Genomic DNA, 21,480 nt, shown 5'->3' on the forward strand with positions numbered 1-21,480 from the left:
ATTGCTCAACTCAGTGGACAAGCTTATGATGGCTCTGGAAATACGAGTGATTTCTCTGGAATTAGTGATCCATCTATCATATGTAAACAGCAACTTCTTGCCTTGTATACATTGTGGAGCTCACAGTACTAATCTTGTGATTAAGGATGCCTGTAGTGCGTCAGAAGTAATGAGAAACTCTTTGCAGTGGGTGCACGAACTATGATTACTGTTTTCGGAGTCACCTTCAGTGAGGTCACGATTTTCTGCTCTAATCGAGGCTAATGCTTGTGGTCTCGTCTTAAACATTGTAAACATTAAATCCTTGTGTCCCACTAGATGAATTCGTAGACTTATTCTAATAATGGGAGTTGTTTAACATTATGAAGAAATTCTCTCTACGTTGGAAAAGATGAAGACTGACCGAATTGTCAACATATCTTCAGGTTCAGCAGCTGGGCTTTTGCGACTTTTTGAAGAAGGATCTACGTTTCTTGGGATCATATTACTAGAGATATTATCAGAGGTTGGAGCTTTTTAACAGGACACTTAAAGACCCAATTTCAGTGTCAAAATGGGAAACAATACAAATCATAAATGAAAACATGAACTTGAATAATATCTTAGTCACTGATCATAAGTTCATTGTACTGTCAAGAAACCTACAAATTAATATCATCACCCTGGAAATCCCATTAATTATAATAAATATTGTCAACAGTGCCATAAATAGGATTTTTTGTGTCCCTGGAATAGAACTTATCACCATTGATAGGATTTATCTATCCTAAATTGCGGCACTTTAATTCATGTTACCGTATGTGACATTTTGAAAATTAAGTGGGGGTGCAATTACATCAGTCTTTCTTTAAATTTGATCTACAATGTTGAGTGAAGGGTACTGTCTCCCCCAGAAAATTTTTGGTGGGCACGCCTATGTGTAAATGCATTCCTTCAATGCAATTAAGGGAGAAACATTGGTCCTAGTAACAGATGGAACGGTTTCTCTCGAGCGAGAGAAAATTCGAACAAAGTAACAGCCATGGTTATTGCAATTTATGAGGCAGATCAACAACAAAAACACACTGTCTATGCTGTTCAGTCCTTGGTTCTGTATTGAAATACACTCACACATGTAAAACAAGGATCAAATGGAAAAGATGTGTGAAAAGAAAAAAACTTCCTTTTGATTGTCTGTAAAGATTTTGGCTGTATCTGTTATTTAAGGAAGAATGTGCTTCCAAACTTAACCTATAGAGTGTGAAGAGTGTAAAAGTAGCATTAGTTAGAATAATGTTTATAACCAAGAGTGTGTTCTCTACAGAAAAGATTGTTAGTATCTTTCTGTATTTCCTTATATGCTCATATGCGGTATATCAACAGAATACTCTCACCAAAAATAGAGGAACGGTGCATGTAAAATTACAAAACTCGAAACAACACGCATAACGCTTTTTCAAAACCCAATAAGAGAGCAAGCTTACACTAATATGCAAATTAGCCAATACTATAACAAATGAGTAACGAAAGCTATGTGGACGTTACGCGTACCATACCTTGCCGCAGGAGCAGAAGCATAATAATTGTAAGATTTTGTCCCAAAGAAGTGTCTGTATATTATCACACCCCGCATAATTTCGAGACCCTCTTCCCCACTTTCGGGACAATATTTCCACCATCCAGAAGCTAGTGACGATGATCTTGAACACCTTTACAGTCCAGGACTTCCAGAAATCAATCCATGACTTATTGGATCATGCAAAGCTATGTGTGGACAAAGAAAGCTTTTATTTTAAATAAACTGAGGTATTGTTTCCCATTTTTATTAACTTATTTTATTCAGACCTAGTCTTGCTTCCGCACTATGTATAATCACATGTTTTCTTTAACAATATGCGAGATGGAGTATCATTCAATATTTTTTATCGTATATCCAGACCCAACAGGTCTCATATGACCCTCACAAATATACTCTGTTAATATACGACATGTGCTATACACCGAACAACTTCATATTCCGTAAAAGCTGAAGTCCATTTTGCAAATTTATTAAACAAAGAAAAATTTAAAAGACAGAAGATAACAGACTTAAGTATTTCTTAAGACAAAATCTGTTCATATACCAGGTAAACATACGGATTTGTGAAAAACGAGGAATACTAAAGCTAAGTACAGTAGACCTAACGCTGTCAATGATAGCATTCTAACTGAAATCGTCAACATATCAGTAATGCTACATTCATTATATATATTTTTATATTACAGAATCTCATCGTAGGAGATATAGTAGGCAATATTTTCGTCTATAATTTGATTGGGATGCCTGCACCTCCATTCTTGCAGGTGAGTAACCTTTTGGTAGCGCAGTATACAGTAACTTATTGCTTTTAATGCTGTAAGACGTATTGGTACCTAAAGAGGATTTAAAACAATCAGTTTAGAAGAAACTAGTGTTTCACTTGAATAATTACGGTAATTTGAAGTTTCTCTGCCAATGTATATCGTTTACTGCTTGTTTAAGTAATGTGTAGTTAGACTAAAAGAGATAAGAATGAAACTGTGAGATTGAACGTTTTCCTTTCCGCACCGATTAATGGGTTAACAACATAGTAAGTTACATTAAAATACAAATGTTGAGCAAAGCACCGTTTTATTATAAAATAATAAAATAATAAATGTGACAGTTTCGGATATCTAACACATCCTTCTTCAGACACTATCGAAAATAAATGAAATTACATATATATATATATATATATATATATATATATATATATATATATATATATATATATATATATATAGTCATTGTTATGACAATTTTAAAATTCTTTAACATACATACATACATTAACAGACATAGTAAGGTATTACTATCATTAAGGCCGGCCGCTAATTGACATCGGGGCAACCAGTCCGATGCTGAGAAGATAGGGAGAGAGAGACCTATTTCACTAACTGTATATTCAAAATAGTTAGTATGGAGTTGGGGAAGAGGATTGGTGTCTCGTTTGTAAAGGGGTACGATGAATGAAACCGCGGAAAGAAGAGTAAATTGCTACTTACAAGGGACCTTGTTCTGGTGTCAAAGGAAATGCGAAACGAGATTATGGCCAATCGATTTATGTTAGTGAACAAGAAAACCCATAGGCGGGAAAAACCCTTGATCGCAACCGTTCCGTACTTATGAGGGGGGGAGTAGAGGCACTGGCAACACAACACATTGAGGATAATGAGACGACATATGGAGCGAGTTCGATGAAAATATGCAAAGAAGCGCAGTTAAACATATACTACAATGTGACATTACATTCGACAATACTCTGACAAGTGAGGGCAGAGGCGTAGAAAGTAACGACAGTGTAGGAGACGGGTAAGTACAAGTAAAAATGGTCATATAATTGAGGAAATCGGAGAAACCGTCAGTGGAATGGCACAGTAATAATACATGGTCAAGTAGTCAATCACAAACTATAGACAGCCTGTAGACAACACCGTGATGCAGAAATGGAAGAAAGAGAGCTATGGAAGGGATTGTCCATAGGGACGCCTCCCCTCGTAACGTCCGATGGGGTCTAGGTCAAAACCCCCACAGCCGAAACCCCCACACTCAAGAAATGTCAAAACGCCCACACGATCGGTCATAACTCCCACACAAGTGGACAAATCTCCCAAACGCACGAACGGTCAAAACCTCCACAGCCAAAACTCCCACACTCAAGAAATGTCAAAACGCCCACACGATCGGTCATAGCTCCCGCACGAACGGTCAAAACTCCCCTTGCCTTTATACTGTCCACCCATGTACTAGACCATGTCCATGATATATTACTTTGCTATTCATCTCAAGTCCGGCTCGTATATGTTCATACCGTCCATGGAACTTTTCCCCTACGCTATACTCCACGCTTACCCGCCCTCCTCCTCTGTTGTTACGTTCTACGCCACTGCTCTCACTTCTCAGAGTGTTGTCGAATGTTATGTCCCATTATAGTATATGTTTAACTGCGCTTTTATACATATTTTTATCGAACTCACTCCATATTTCGTCTCATTATCCACAGCGTTTTGCCAGTGCCCCTACTTCCCCCCATAAGTAAGGAGTGGTTGCGATCGAGGGTTTTTTCCGCCTATGGATTTTCTTCTTTACCAATACAAATCAATTGACCATAGCCTCGTTCCACATTTCGTGTGACACCAGAAGAAGATCCCTTGTTAGAAAACATACTCAATGGGAGTACGAGCTATAATCATGTGTTGACGTCGAGTTTCACATATACTTTATGATTCAGTCGATGGAAAATTTTATAAACAACACCAGGGATACTAATGGTCAGGGTCGGCCTTAAGCTGATTGGACCTATTGCTCCAAATCGGGCCCCGCGCCTAAGGAGGCCCTGCGATAGTGTCGTCTACTTTCAAGTCTAATCTACTCTCCAGTGCCGTTTTAATAGCATATTAGGCCCCAGAGCAAACAAGTGTGTTGTGGTCATTATTACTTAAATTTTGTTCCTAATACATGTAATTAGTACATGCCATTCTGCTCGCGGACCCTCCGGCCAAGTGACTATGGTACCGTTAAGATGACTCTGCTACTCTAGGTTGTCAAGTGCATACAACAATATATTGCAATACAGGTGCTTCCATGGACTCCACAAGGGAGGGTATGGCCTCTCTCTAACAAGTAAATGAATAAATTGTATTAAGTACCCGGGATTAAGCAAATATTTTCTGAATTTAATGCTGCTGTACTTTCTTTATATTTTACTTTCAACTTCCGTTGTAAAAATAGATATTATGTCCAGGGAGTATCCTACACACCCCGCAATACTCCCCAAATTTCCTTACTCACACCCCTGAGCGTAAACATTGTTTTCTCTGAGTTTATGTTAAGATGTATATAATTATTCTGAGTGTACGCCCTCTTTTATTTAGAACACCGCAGTAAGTAATGGTTCCTGGCGTTCTTACTGATTATATCATGAGATACTACATTGAATACCGAGATGGTATCAAATAAATCAGCCTCAGTGCGACTTCTTTGCATATCCTTTCTCTTATTATAGCTAATATTAAAAATACAAAACCACAGTACAAACTTTGCCCTCTACTGCGAAAAATCCCGTGGATGTGTGTGTGTGTGTGTTTTTTTAAATCAAGTTAATAAAACTGAATGTATACTAGTGCATACTGAATAGGTGGCTGCTTAGGAAGGTTTGTGTTCTACCTCGAAGAATCCAATGGAAGATGTCATCCATCTTCCATCAGTTCCTAAAGGTTTGTGATCGTCTCATCACTATTTCATTTTGTCTGCAGTCGATAACGATTTCAAGCTGATTATACCTTTCATAAATAGCTTCCTACGATGATTTCACTAGCATACATTAGGTTTCCCTGACTTGATTTTTTTAAAATATACAACTGTTAAGAAATCTTTGAGCCAATGAATTCATATCAGTGTGCATTTCATTATGTCTTACAAATATATACTTATGGAAACATAGACGTCATTGTATTTGTCATAAAATTCTAGCTCAGTTTGATATATTACATGACCCTCTTCGTATTTAAAAAAGTAGAGCGAGATACAAGATGGTCGACTTCAAGATGGCGGCCATGATAAACATATCCTCAAATAGATGTCTACTTCCTCTCGTGTCGGTTAATATCCTTTTGTTTTTCTTTTATATCCCTTTATCCCTTTTACAAATAAAATTAAAATTTCAAACATGAAACACATTGTTATGGCTTATTCTGACCAATCAGCTTTTTGGCCACTGCGGTCGTCTTTATGGACGGAAGCACTTTAAATTTTGCTCACGCTCGTTTCTTGATATTCCGCACTTCTCTGCCAAGTTTGGTCAAAAAACTAGATTTTGACATCGATAGGTTTAGTTGTAAGTGTAGAAAACTATGAAATACTGGTACAGAAAAAATTGAAAAAAAAATGCGAGGGACAAGAGTGAAATATATATTTTAAAATTCATTCAGTGTCTGCATTTCCATTTGAGTTATTTCTCTGAAAAATTAGCTGTTATAAGCAATGAACAGGGTGAGCGTTTTCACCAGAATATTTTTCAGATGGAATAAACGTTATAAAGGTAAATGGTACCCGTCCATGACTAAAGATTACGGTTAGTTCCTCCTGAAAGAAGACGCCACACCATAGAAACGGGAAAATGTTTTGAAACTGTCTTTGCTGTTAATCACCTTTCTTAATCAAGCTTATAAGCAAACATGCAGGGTGTTACGGGGATAAACTGACAGATTTGTGTGTTCAGGAACTCAATACAAGAAAAACGTTTTTCTGCGAGTTTGGTCGGAAACGCTTAATTACGAAGAGAGAGCTAATTAAAAATAATTACTGGAATTGGTCATTTCTCTTACCCTTTTATTATCCCTATCTCCGTGATTCATGTGCGTTTTTGTGCTGTTAACACAGTTGATTGGGATTTACGATTATTATATCATTGAAATATAATTGAGGTAAGTTTTAGTGATCAATATATAAACAATGTATCTCGAATATGAAGTCACTGATTTTAGGAAGAAGAGCAGTAGGAAATGTCAATAAAACACCAGGTAAATGATTATCGTACATCATTGAGAGTGACTGAAACAATGAAGACGAATTCATTTTCTCATTCATTCATTCATTCATTTGCAAGTATGCCTTTAGTAAGAACTTATATGCAGGTGTTACGTTTTATTTAATCATTAACACACAATGCAAGTAGGGTCTATTATTTTAACTTTAAATTGCAAAATAACTTTGGAAAGTCAAGTCGTGTAAGGCCGAATTGACAAAGAAACTACACTATTTATAGTTATTATGACATGTGTACACCACAGCTGCACATGCTAACCACTAGACCAGCAGGGAGAGCGCTATACATATACATGTTGATTCTACACACCTTGGTGCAAGTTAGTTGTAAACCTGGGGCCCCGCAAAATGTTCCCAATCGGGCCCCGCACCACCTAGGGCCGGTGTAACGGGCAATTTTTACCCTAGCAAATTATTACCCTAGAGGGTAAAATTTGCCCGGGAAAATTTGACGTCAACAATAGGGGTACAAATATTATCGTGAAAATATTACCCTACATGTCAATCAAATATATTGTTGAAAGGAGGGTAAAAATTGACCGGGAAAAAATGACTTCTCACGTAAGAGGGTAATAATATCCCGGGCAAATTGTACCCTATAGCTAAACTCGCTTAAACTACACAGTAAATTTCTCCTAAAGAGGGTAATAATTGACCAGGAAAAAATGACTTCTCACGAAAGAGGGTAATAATTTCCCGGGCAAATAGTACCCTCTTGCTAAACTTTATAGAATTACAGTATACATTTCTCTTAAGAAGGGTAATAATTGACCAGGAAAAAATGACTTCTCACGAAAGAGGGTAATAATTTCCCGGGCAAATTGTACCCTATAGCTAAACTCGCTTGAACTACACAGTAAATTTCTCCTAAAGAGGGTAATAATTGACCAGGAAAAAATGACTTCTCACGAAAGAGGGTAATAATTTCCCGGGCAAATAGTACCCTCTTGCTAAACTTTATAGAATTACAGTATACATTTCTCTTAAGAAGGGTAATAATTGACCAGGAAAAAATGACTTCTCACGAAAGAGGGTAATAATTTCCCGGGCAAATTGTACCCTCTTGCTAAACTCTACACAATTACAGTATACATTTCTCCTAAAAAGGGTAATAATTGACCAGGAAAAAATGACTTCTCACGAAAGAGGGTAATAATTTCCCGGGCAAATTGTACCCTATAGCTAAACTCGCTTGAACTACACAGTAAATTTCTCCTAAAGAGGGTAATAATTGACCAGGAAAAAAAGACTTCTCACGAAAGAGGGTAATAATTTCCCGGGCAAATAGTACCCTCTTGCTAAACTCTACAGAATTATAGTATACATTTCTCCTAAGAAGGGTAATAATTGACCTGGAAAAAATGACTTCTCACGAAAGAGGGTAATAATATCCCGGGCAAATTGTACCCTATAGCTAAACTCGCTTGAAATACACAGTAAATTTCTCCTAAAGAGGGTAATAATTGACCAGGAAAAAATGACTTCTCACGAAAGAGGGTAATAATTTCCCGGGCAAATAGTACCCTCTTGCTAAACTTTATAGAATTACAGTATACATTTCTCTTAAGAAGGGTAATAATTGACCAGGAAAAAATGACTTCTCACGAAAGAGGGTAATAATTTCCCGGGCAAATTGTACCCTATAACTAAACTCGCTTGAACTACACAGTAAATTTCTCCTAAAGAGGGTAATAATTGACCAGGAAAAAATGACTTCTCACGAAAGAGGGTAATAATTTCCCGGGCAAATAGTACCCTCTTGCTAAACTTTATAGAATTACAGTATACATTTCTCTTAAGAAGGGTAATAATTGACCAGGAAAAAATGACTTCTCACGAAAGAGGGTAATAATATCCCGGGCAAATAGTACCCTCTTGCTAAACTCTGCAGAATTACAGTATACATTTCTCCTAAAAAGGGTAATAATTGACCAGGAAAAAATGACTTCTCACGAAAGAGGGTAATAATTTCCCGGGCAAATTGTACCCTATAGCTAAACTCGCTTGAACTACACAGTAAATTTCTCCTAAAGAGGGTAATAATTGACCAGGAAAAAATGACTTCTCACGAAAGAGGGTAATAATTTCCCGGGCAAATTGTACTCTATAGCTAAACTCGCTTGAACTACACAGTAAATTTCTCCTAAAGAGGGTAATAATTGACCAGGAAAAAATGACTTCTCACGAAAGAGGGTAATAATATCCCGGGCAAATAGTACCCTCTTGCTAAACTCTACAGAATTGCAGTATACATTTCTCCTAAAAAGGGTAATAATTGACCAGGAAAAAATGAATTCTCACGAAAGAGGGTAATAATTTCCCGGGCAAATAGTACCCTCTTGCTAAACTTTATAGAATTACACTATACATTTCTCTTAAGAAGGGTAATAATTGACCAGGAAAAAATGACTTCTCACGAAAGAGGGTAATAATTTCCCGGGCAAATAGTACCCTCTTGCTAAACTTTATAGAATTACAGTATACATTTCTCTTAAGAAGGGTAATAATTGACCAGGAAAAAATGACTTCTCACGAAAGAGGGTAATAATTTCCCGGGCAAATTGTACGCTATAACTAAACTCGCTTGAACTACACAGTAAATTTCTCCTAAAGAGGGTAATAATTGACCAGGACAAATGACTTCTCACGAAAGAGGGTAATAATATCCCGGGCAAATAGTACCCTCTTGCTAAACTCTACAGAATTACAGCATACATTTCTTCTAAAAAGGGTAATAATTGACCAGGAAAAAATGACTTCTCACGAAAGAGGGTAATAATATCCCGGGCAAATAGTACCCTCTTGCTAAAATCTGCAGAATTACAGTATACATTTCTCCTAAAAAGGGTAATAATTGACCAGGAAAAAATGACTTCTCACGAAAGAGGGTAATAATTTCCCGGGCAAATTGTACCCTATAGCTAAACTCGCTTGAACTACACAGTAAATTTCTCCTAAAGAGGGTAATAATTGACCAGGAAAAAATGACTTCCCACGAAAGAGGGTAATAATATCCCGGGCAAATCGTACCCTCTTGCTAAACTCTATAGAATTACAGTATACATTTCTCCTAAGAAGGGTAATAATTGACCAGGAAAAAATGACTTCTCACGAAAGAGGGTAATAATTTCCCGGGCAAATTGTACCCTATAGCTAAACTCGCTTGAACTACACAGTAAATTTCTCCTAAAGAGGGTAATAATTGACCAGGAAAAAATGACTTCTCACGAAAGAGGGTAATAATATCCCGGGCAAATAGTACCCTCTTGCTAGACTCTACAGAATTGCAGTATACATTTCTCCTAAAAAGGGTAATAATTGACCAGGAAAAAATGACTTCTCACGAAAGAGGGTAATAATATCCCGGGCAAATAGTACCCTCTTGCTAAACTCAGCTGGAATTACAGTATACATTTCTCCTAAAAAGGGTAATAATTGACCAGGAAAAATGACTTCTCACGAAAGAGGGTAATAATTTCCCGGGCAAATTGTACCCTATAGCTAAACTCGCTTGAACTAGACAGTAAATTTCTCCTAAAGAGGGTAATAATTGACCAGGAAAAAAAGACTTCTCACGAAAGAGGGTAATAATTTCCCGGGCAAATAGTACCCTCTTGCTAAACTCTACAGAATTATAGTATACATTTCTCCTAAAAAGGGTAATAATTGACCTGGAAAAAATGACTTCTCACGAAAGAGGGTAATAATATCCCGGGCAAATTGTACCCTATAGCTAAACTCGCTTGAACTACACAGTAAATTTCTCCTAAAGAGGGTAATAATTGACCAGGAAAAAATGACTTCTCACGAAAGAGGGTAATAATATCCCGGGCAAATAGTACCCTCTTGCTAAACTCTACAGAATTGCAGTATACATTTCTCCTAAAAAGGGTAATAATTGACCAGGAAAAAATGAATTCTCACGAAAGAGGGTAATAATTTCCCGGGCAAATAGTACCCTCTTGCTAAACTTTATAGAATTACACTATACATTTCTCTTAAGAAGGGTAATAATTCACCAGGAAAAAATGACTTCTCACGAAAGACGGTAATAATTTCCCGGGCAAATTGTACCCTATAGCTAAACTCGCTTGAACTACACAGTAAATTTCTCCTAAAGAGGGTAATAATTGACCAGGAAAAAAAGACTTCTCACGAAAGAGGGTAATAATTTCCCGGGCAAATAGTACCCTCTTGCTAAACTCTACAGGATTATAGTATACATTTCTCCTAAAAAGGGTAATAATTGACCAGGAAAAAATGACTTCTCACGAAAAAGGGTAATAATATCCCGGGCAAATTGTACCCTATAGCTAAACTCGCTTGAAATACACAGTAAATTTCTCCTAAAGAGGGTAATAATTGACCAGGAAAAAATGACTTCTCACGAAAGAGGGTAATAATTTCCCGGGCAAATAGTACCCTCTTGCTAAACTTTATAGAATTACAGTATACATTTCTCTTAAGAAGGGTAATAATTGACCAGGAAAAAATGACTTCTCACGAAAAAGGGTAATAATATCCCGGGCAAATTGTACCCTATAGCTAAACTCGCTTGAACTACACAGTAAATTTCTCCTAAAGAGGGTAATAATTGACCATAAAAAAATGACTTATCACGAAAGAGGGTAATAATATCCCGGGCAAATAGTACCCTCTTGCTAAACTTCATAGAATTAAAGTATACATTTCTCCTAAAAAGGGTAATAATTGACCAGGAAAAAATGACTTCCCACGAAAGAGGGTAATAATATCCCGGGCAAATCGTACCCTCTTGCTAAACTCTATAGAATTACAGTATACATTTCTCCTAAGAAGGGTAATAATTGACCAGGAAAAAATGAATTCTCACGAAAGAGGGTAATAATTTCCCGGGCAAATAGTACCCTCTTGCTAAACTTTATAGAATTACACTATACGTTTCTCTTAACAAGGGTAATAATTGACCAGGAAAAAATGACTTCTCTCGAAAGAGGGTAATAATTTCCCGGGCAAATTGTACCCTATAGCTAAACTCGCTTGAACTACGCAGTAAATTTCTCCTAAAGAGGGTAATAATTGACCATGAAAAAATGACTTCTCACGAAAGAGGGTAATAATATCCCGGGCAAATAGTACCCTCTCGCTAAACTCTACAGAATTGCAGTATACATTTCTCCTAAAAAGGGTAATAATTGACCAGGAAAAAATGAATTCTCACGAAAGAGGGTAATAATTTCCCGGGCAAATAGTACCCTCTTGCTAAACTTTATAGAATTACACTATACATTTCTCTTAAGAAGGGTAATAATTGACCAGGAAAAAATGACTTCTCACGAAAGAGGGTAATATTTTCCCGGGCAAATTGTACCCTATAGCTAAACTCGCTTGAACTACACAGTAAATTTCTCCTAAAGAGGGTAATAATTGACCAGGAAAAAATGACTTCTCACGAAAGAGGGTAATAATATCCCGGGCAAATAGTACCCTCTTGCTAAACTCTACAGAATTGCAGTATACCTTTCTCCTAAAAAGGGTAATAATTGACCAGGAAAAAATGACTTCTCACGAAAGAGGGTAATAATATCCCGGGCAAATAGTACCCTCTTGCTAAACTCAGCAGAATTACAGTATACATTTCTCCTAAAAAGGGTAATAATTGACCAGGAAAAAATGACTTCTCACGAAAGAGGGTAATAATTTCCCGGGCAAATTGTACCCTATAGCTAAACTCGCTTGAACTACACAGTAAATTTCTCCTAAAGAGGGTAATAACTGACCAGGAAAAAATGACTTCCCACGAAAGAGGGTAATAATATCCCGGGCAAATCGTACCCTCTTGCTAAACTCTATAGAATTACAGTATACATTTCTCCTAAGAAGGGTAATAATTGACCAGGAAAAAATGAATTCTCACGAAAGAGGGTAATAATATCCCGGGCAAATTGTACCCTATAGCTAAACTCGCTTGAACTACACAGTAAATTTCTCCTAAAGAGGGTAAGAATTGACCAGGAAAAAAAGACTTCTCACGAAAGAGGGTAATAATTTCCCGGGCAAATAGTACCCACTTGCTAAACTCTACAGAATTATAGTATACATTTCTCCTAAAAAGGGTAATAATTGACCAGGAAAAAATGACGTCTCACGAAAGAGGGTAATAATATCCCGGGCAAATTGTACCCTATAGCTAAACTCGGTTGAAATACACAGTAAATTTCCCCTAAAGAGGGTAATAGTTGACCAGGAAAAAATCACTTCTCACGAAAGAGGGTAATAATTTCCCGGGCATATAGTACCCTCTTGCTAAACTTTATAGAATTACAGTATACATTTCTCTTAAGAAGGGTAATAATTGACCAGGAAAAAATGACTTCTCACGAAAGAGGGTAATAATTTCCCGGGCAAATTGTACCCTATAACTAAACTCGCTTGAACTACACAGTAAATTTCTCCTAAAGAGGGTAATAATTGACCAGGAAAAAATGACTTCTCACGAAAGAGGGTAATAATATCCCGGGCAAATAGTACTCTCTTGCTAAACTCTACAGAATTACAGCATACATTTCTTCTAAAAAGGGTAATAATTGACCAGGAAAAAATGACTTCTCACGAAAGAGGGTAATAATATCCCGGGCAAATAGTACCCTCTTGCTAAACTCTGCAGAATTACAGTATACATTTCTCCTAAAAAGGGTAATAATTGACCAGGAAAAAATGACTTCTCACGAAAGAGGGTAATAATTTCCCGGGCAAATTGTACCCTATAGCTAAACTCGCTTGAACTACACAGTAAATTTCTCCTAAAGAGGGTAATAATTGACCAGGAAAAAATGACTTCCCACGAAAGAGGGTAATAATATCCCGGGCAAATCGTACCCTCTTGCTAAACTCTATAGAATTACAGTATACATTTCTCCTAAGAATGGTAATAATTGACCAGGAAAAAATGACTTCTCACGAAAAAGGGTAATAATTTCCCGGGCAAATTGTACCCTATAGCTAAACTCGCTTGAACTACACAGTAAATTTCTCCTAAAGAGGGTAATAATTGACCAGGAAAAAATGACTTCTCACGAAAGAGGGTAATAATTTCCCGGGCAAATTATACCCTATAGCTAAACTCGCTTGAACTACACAGTAAATTTCTCCTAAAGAGGGTAATAATTGACCAGGAAAAAATGACTTCTCACGAAAGAGGGTAATAATATCCCGGGCAAATAGTACCCTCTTGCTAAACTCTACAGAATTGCAGTATACATTTCTCCTAAAAAGGGTAATAATTGACCAGGAAAAAATGACTTCTCACGAAAGAGGGTAATAATTTCCCGGGCAAATTGTACCCTCTTGGTAAACTTTATAGATTTACACTATACATTTCTCTTAAGAAGGGTAATAATTGACCAGGAAAAAATGACTTCTCACGAAAGAGGGTAATAATTTCCCGGGCAAATTGTACCCTATAGCTAAACTCGCTTGAACTACACAGTAAATTTCTCCTAAAGAGGGTAATAATTGACCAGGAAAAAATGAATTCTCACGAAAGAGGGTAATAATTTCCCGGGCAAATAGTACCCTCTTGCTAAACTTTATAGAATTACAGTATACATTTCTCTTAAGAAGGGTAATAATTGACCAGGAAAAAATGACTTCTCACGAAAGAGGGTAATAATTTCCCGGGCAAATTGTACCCTATAGCTAAACTCGCTTGAACTACACAGTAAATTTCTCCTAAAGAGGGTAATAATTGACCAGGAAAAAATGACTTCTCACGAAAGAGGGTAATAATTTCCCGGGCAAATAGTACCCTCTTGCTAAACTTTATAGAATTACAGTATACATTTCTCTTAAGAAGGGTAATAATTGACCAGGAAAAAATGACTTCTCACGAAAGAGGGTAATAATATCCCGGGCAAATTGTACCCTATAGCTAAACTCGCTTGAACTACACAGTAAATTTCTCCTAAAGAGGGTAATAATTGACCAGGAAAAAAAGACTTCTCACGAAAGAGGGTAATAATTTCCCGGGCAAATAGTACCCACTTGCTAAATTCTGCAGAATTATAGTATACATTTCTCCTAAAAAGGGTAATAATTGACCAGGAAAAAATGACGTCTCACGAAAGAGGGTAATAATTTCCCGGGCAAATTGTACCCTATAACTAAACTCGCTTGAACTACACAGTAAATTTCTCCTAAAGAGGGTAATAATTGACCAGGAAAAAATGACTTCTCACGAAAGAGGGTAATAATATCCCGGGCAAATAGTACCCTCTTGCTAAACTCTACAGAATTACAGCATACATTTCTTCTAAAAAGGGTAATAATTGACCAGGAAAAAATGACTTCTCACGAAAGAGGGTAATAATATCCCGGGCAAATAGTACCCTCTTGCTAAATTCTGCAGAATTACAGTATACATTTCTCCTAAAAAGGGTAATAATTGACCAGGAAAAAATGACTTCTCACGAAAGAGGGTAATAATTTCCCGGGCAAATTGTACCCTATAGCTAAACTCGCTTGAACTACACAGTAAATTTCTCCTAAAGAGGGTAATAATTGACCAGGAAAAAATGACTTCCCACGAAAGAGGGTAATAATATCCCGGGCAAATCGTACCCTCTTGCTAAACTCTATAGAATTACAGTATACATTTCTCCTAAGAAGGGTAATAATTGACCAGGAAAAAATGACTTCTCACGAAAAAGGGTAATAATTTCCCGGGCAAATTGTACCCTATAGCTAAACTCGCTTGAACTACACAGTAAATTTCTCGTAAAGAGGGTAATAATTGACCAGGAAAAAATGACTTCTCACGAAAGAGGGTAATAATTTCCCGGGCAAATTATACCCTATAGCTAAACTCGCTTGAACTACACAGTAAATTTCTCCTAAAGAGGGTAATAATTGACCAGGAAAAAATGACTTCTCACGAAAGAGGGTAATAATATCCCGGGCAAATAGTACCCTCTTGCTAAACTCTACAGAATTGCAGTATACATTTCTCCTAAAAAGGGTAATAATTGACCAGGAAAAAATGACTTCTCACGAAAGAGGGTAATAATTTCCCGGGCAAATAGTACCCTCTTGCTAAACTTTATAGATTTACACTATACATTTCTCTTAAGAAGGGTAATAATTGACCAGGAAAAAATGACTTCTCACGAAAGAGGGTAATAATTTCCCGGGCAAATTGTACCCTATAGCTAAACTCGCTTGAACTACACAGTAAATTTCTCCTAAAGAGGGTAATAATTGACCAGGAAAAAATGAATTCTCACGAAAGAGGGTAATAATTTCCCGGGCAAATAGTACCCTCTTGCTAAACTTTATAGAATTACAGTATACATTTCTCTTAAGAAGGGTAATAATTGACCAGGAAAAAATGACTTCTCACGAAAGAGGGTAATAATTTCCCGGGCAAATTGTACCCTATAGCTAAACTCGCTTGAACTACACAGTAAATTTCTCCTAAAGAGGGTAATAATTGACCAGGAAAAAATGACTTCTCACGAAAGAGGGTAATAATTTCCCGGGCAAATAGTACCCTCTTGCTAAACTTTATAGAATTACAGTATACATTTCTCTTAAGAAGGGTAATAATTGACCAGGAAAAAATGACTTCTCACGAAAGAGGGTAATAATTTCCCGGGCAAATTGTACCCTATAGCTAAACTCGCTTGAACTACACAGTAAATTTCTCCTAAAGAGGGTAATAATTGACCAGGAAAAAATGACTTCTCACGAAAGAGGGTAATAATATCCCGGGCAAATAGTACCCTCTTGCTAAACTCTACAGAATTACAGCATACATTTCTTCTAAAAAGGGTAATAATTGACCAGGAAAAAATGACTTCTCACGAAAGAGGGTAATAATATCCCGGGCAAATAGTACCCTCTTGCTAAACTTTGCAGAATTACAGTATACATTTCTCCTAAAAAGGGTAATAATTGACCAGGAAAAAATGACTTCTCACGAAAGAGGGTAATAATTTCCCGGGCAAATTGTACCCTATAGCTAAACTCGCTTGAACTACACAGTAAATTTCTCCTAAAGAGGGTAATAATTGACCAGGAAAAAATGACTTCCCACGAAAGAGGGAAATAATATCCCGGGCAAATCGTACCCTCTTGCTAAACTCTATAGAATTACAGTATACATTTCTCCTAAGAAGGGTAATAATTGACCAGGAAAAAATGAATTCTCACGAAAGAGGGTAATAATTTCCCGGGCAAATAGTACCCACTTGCTAAACTCTACAGAATTATAGTATACATTTCTCCTAAAAAGGGTAATAATTGACCAGGAAAAAATGACTTCTCACGAAAGAGGGTAATAATTTCCCGGGCAAATAGTACCCTCTTGCTAAACTTTATAGAATTACAGTATACATTTCTCTTAAGAAGGGTAATAAATGACCAGGAAAAAATGACTTCTCACGAAAGAGGGTAATAATTTCCCGGGCAAATTGTACCCTATAGCTAAACTCGCTTGAACTACACAGTAAATTTCTCCTAAAGAGGGTAATAATTGACCAGGAAAAAATGACTTCTCACGAAAGAGGGTAATAATATCCCGGGCAAATCGTACCCTCTTGCTAAACTCTATAGAATTACAGTATACATTTCTCCTAAGAAGGGTAATAATTGACCAGGAAAAAATGAATTCTCACGAAAGAGGGTAATAATATCCCGGGCAAATTGTACCCTATAGCTAAACTCGCTTGAACTACACAGTAAATTTCTCCTAAAGAGGGTAATAATTGACCAGGAAAAAAAGACTTCTCACGAAAGAGGGTAATAATTTCCCGGGCAAATAGTACCCACTTGCTAAACTCTACAGAATTATAGTATACATTTCTCCTAAAAAGGGTAATAATTGACCAGGAAAAAATGACGTCTCACGAAAGAGGGTAATAATATCCCGGGCAAATTGTACCCTATAGCTAAACTCGCTTGAAATACACAGTAAATTTCCCCTAAAGAGGGTAATAATTGACCATAAAAAAATCACTTCTCACGAAAGAGGGTAATAATTTCCCGGGCATATAGTACCCTCTTGCTAAACTTTATAGAATTACAGTATACATTTCTCTTAAGAAGGGTAATAATTGACCAGGAAAAAATGACTTCTCACGAAAGAGGGTAATAATTTCCCGGGCAAATTGTACCCTATAACTAAACTCGCTTGAACTACACAGTAAATTTCTCCTAAAGAGGGTAATAATTGACCAGGAAAAAATGACTTCTCACGAAAGAGGGTAATAATATCCCGGGCAAATAGTACCCTCTTGCTAAACTCTACAGAATTACAGCATACATTTCTTCTAAAAAGGGTAATAATTGACCAGGAAAAAATGACTTCTCACGAAAGAGGGTAATAATATCCCGGGCAAATAGTACCCTCTTGCTAAACTCTGCAGAATTACAGTATACATTTCTCCTAAAAAGGGTAATAATTGACCAGGAAAAAATGACTTCTCACGAAAGAGGGTAATAATTTCCCGGGCAAATTGTACCCTATAGCTAAACTCGCTTGAACTACACAGTAAATTTCTCCTAAAGAGGGTAATAATTGACCAGGAAAAAATGACTTCCCACGAAAGAGGGTAATAATATCCCGGGCAAATCGTACCCTCTTGCTAAACTCTATAGAATTACAGTATACATTTCTCCTAAGAAGGGTAATAATTGACCAGGAAAAAATGACTTCTCACGAAAAAGGGTAATAATTTCCCGGGCAAATTGTACCCTATAGCTAAACTCGCTTGAACTACACAGTAAATTTCTCCTAAAGAGGGTAATAATTGACCAGGAAAAAATGACTTCTCACGAAAGAGGGTAATAATTTCCCGGGCAAATTATACCCTATAGCTAAACTCGCTTGAACTACACAGTAAATTTCTCCTAAAGAGGGTAATAATTGACCAGGAAAAAATGACTTCTCACGAAAGAGGGTAATAATATCCCGGGCAAATAGTACCCTCTTGCTAAACTCTACAGAATTGCAGTATACATTTCTCCTAAAAAGGGTAATAATTGACCAGGAAAAAATGACTTCTCACGAAAGAGGGTAATAATTTCCCGGACAAATAGTACCCTCTTGCTAAACTTTATAGATTTACACTATACATTTCTCTTAAGAAGGGTAATAATTGACCAGGAAAAAATGACTTCTCACGAAAGAGGGTAATAATTTCCCGGGCAAATTGTACCCTATAGCTAAACTCGCTTGAACTACACAGTAAATTTCTCCTAAAGAGGGTAATAATTGACCAGGAAAAAATGAATTCTCACGAAAGAGGGTAATAATTTCCCGGGCAAATAGTACCCTCTTGCTAAACTTTATAGAATTACAGTATACATTTCTCTTAAGAAGGGTAATAATTGACCAGGAAAAAATGACTTCTCACGAAAGAGGGTAATAATTTCCCGGGCAAATTGTACCCTATAGCTAAACTCGCTTGAACTACACAGTAAATTTCTCCTAAAGAGGGTAATAATTGACCAGGAAAAAATGACTTCTCACGAAAGAGGGTAATAATTTCCCGGGCAAATAGTACCCTCTTGCTAAACTTTATAGAATTACAGTATACATTTCTCTTAAGAAGGGTAATAATTGACCAGGAAAAAATGACTTCTCACGAAAGAGGGTAATAATTTCCCGGGCAAATTGTACCCTATAGCTAAACTCGCTTGAACTACACAGTAAATTTCTCCTAAAGAGGGTAATAATTGACCAGGAAAAAATGACTTCTCACGAAAGAGGGTAATAATATCCCGGGCAAATAGTACCCTCTTGCTAAACTCTACAGAATTACAGCATACATTTCTTCTAAAAAGGGTAATAATTGACCAGGAAAAAATGACTTCTCACGAAAGAGAGTAATAATATCCCGGGCAAATAGTACCCTCTTGCTAAACTTTGCAGAATTACAGTATACATTTCTCCTAAAAAGGGTAATAATTGACCAGGAAAAAATGACTTCTCACGAAAGAGGGTAATAATTTCCCGGGCAAATTGTACCCTATAGCTAAACTCGCTTGAACTACACAGTAAATTTCTCCTAAAGAGGGTAATAATTGACCAGGAAAAAATGACTTCCCACGAAAGAGGGAAATAATATCCCGGGCAAATCGTACCCTCTTGCTAAACTCTATAGAATTACAGTATACATTTCTCCTAAGAAGGGTAATAATTGACCAGGAAAAAATGAATTCTCACGAAAGAGGGTAATAATTTCCCGGGCAAATAGTACCCACTTGCTAAACTCTACAGAATTATAGTATACATTTCTCCTAAAAAGGGTAATAATTGACCAGGAAAAAATGACTTCTCACGAAAGAGGGTAATAATTTCCCGGGCAAATAGTACCCTCTTGCTAAACTTTATAGAATTACAGTATACATTTCTCTTAAGAAGGGTAATAATTGACCAGGAAAAAATGACTTCTCACGAAAGAGGGTAATAATTTCCCGGGCAAATTGTACCCTATAGCTAAACTCTGCAGAATTACAGTATACATTTCTCCTAAAAAGGGTAATAATTGACCAGGAAAAAATGACTTCTCACGAAAGAGGGTAATAATTTCCCGGGCAAATTGTACCCTATAGCTAAACTCGCTTGAACTACACAGTAAATTTCTCCTAAAGAGGGTAATAATTGACCAGGAAAAAATGACTTCCCACGAAAGAGGGTAATAATATCCCGGGCAAATCGTACCCTCTTGCTAAACTCTATAGAATTACAGTATACATTTCTCCTAAGAAGGGTAATAATTGACCAGGAAAAAATGACTTCTCACGAAAAAGGGTAATAATTTCCCGGGCAAATTGTACCCTATAGCTAAACTCGCTTGAACTACACAGTAAATTTCTCCTAAAGAGGGTAATAATTGACCAGGAAAAAATGACTTCTCACGAAAGAGGGTAATAATTTCCCGGGCAAATTATACCCTATAGCTAAACTCGCTTGAACTACACAGTAAATTTCTCCTAAAGAGGGTAATAATTGACCAGGAAAAAATGACTTCTCACGAAAGAGGGTAATAATATCCCGGGCAAATAGTACCCTCTTGCTAAACTCTACAGAATTGCAGTATACATTTCTCCTAAAAAGGGTAATAATTGACCAGGAAAAAATGACTTCTCACGAAAGAGGGTAATAATTTCCCGGGCAAATAGTACCCTCTTGCTAAACTTTATAGATTTACACTATACATTTCTCTTAAGAAGGGTAATAATTGACCAGGAAAAAATGACTTCTCACGAAAGAGGGTAATAATTTCCCGGGCAAATTGTACCCTATAGCTAAACTCGCTTGAACTACACAGTAAATTTCTCCTAAAGAGGGTAATAATTGACCAGGAAAAAATGAATTCTCACGAAAGAGGGTAATAATTTCCCGGGCAAATAGTACCCTCTTGCTAAACTTTATAGAATTACAGTATACATTTCTCTTAAGAAGGGTAATAATTGACCAGGAAAAAATGACTTCTCACGAAAGAGGGTAATAATTTCCCGGGCAAATTGTACCCTATAGCTAAACTCGCTTGAACTACACAGTAAATTTCTCCTAAAGAGGGTAATAATTGACCAGGAAAAAATGACTTCTCACGAAAGAGGGTAATAATTTCCCGGGCAAATAGTACCCTCTTGCTAAACTTTATAGATTACAGTATACATTTCTCTTAAGAAGGGTAATAATTGACCAGGAAAAAATGACTTCTCACGAAAGAGGGTAATAATTTCCCGGGCAAATTGTACCCTATAGCTAAACTCGCTTGAACTACACAGTAAATTTCTCCTAAAGAGGGTAATAATTGACCAGGAAAAAATGACTTCTCACGAAAGAGGGTAATAATATCCCGGGCAAATAGTACCCTCTTGCTAAACTCTACAGAATTACAGCATAC

The 21,480-nt window shown here is 36.8% G+C and overlaps 1 protein-coding gene across 1 annotated transcript in view; it reads left to right on the top strand.

The window, feature by feature from the left end:
• The window catches only part of LOC145663657 (dynein axonemal intermediate chain 4-like), a 417,097-nt gene that overhangs the window by 331,473 nt on the left and 64,144 nt on the right, over nt 1-21,480 (top strand). Inside the window, exon 16 of the mRNA XM_081729757.1 lies at nt 2,245-2,322. Within this exon, the coding sequence (XP_081585883.1) occupies nt 2,245-2,322 (78 nt within the window). The remainder of the gene's footprint in view (nt 1-2,244; nt 2,323-21,480) is intronic.

Source organism: Thermobia domestica, chromosome 11, assembly GCF_964235325.1.
Source record: "Thermobia domestica chromosome 11, izTheDome1.hap1.1, whole genome shotgun sequence".
Lineage (NCBI taxonomy): Eukaryota > Metazoa > Arthropoda > Insecta > Zygentoma > Lepismatidae > Thermobia > Thermobia domestica.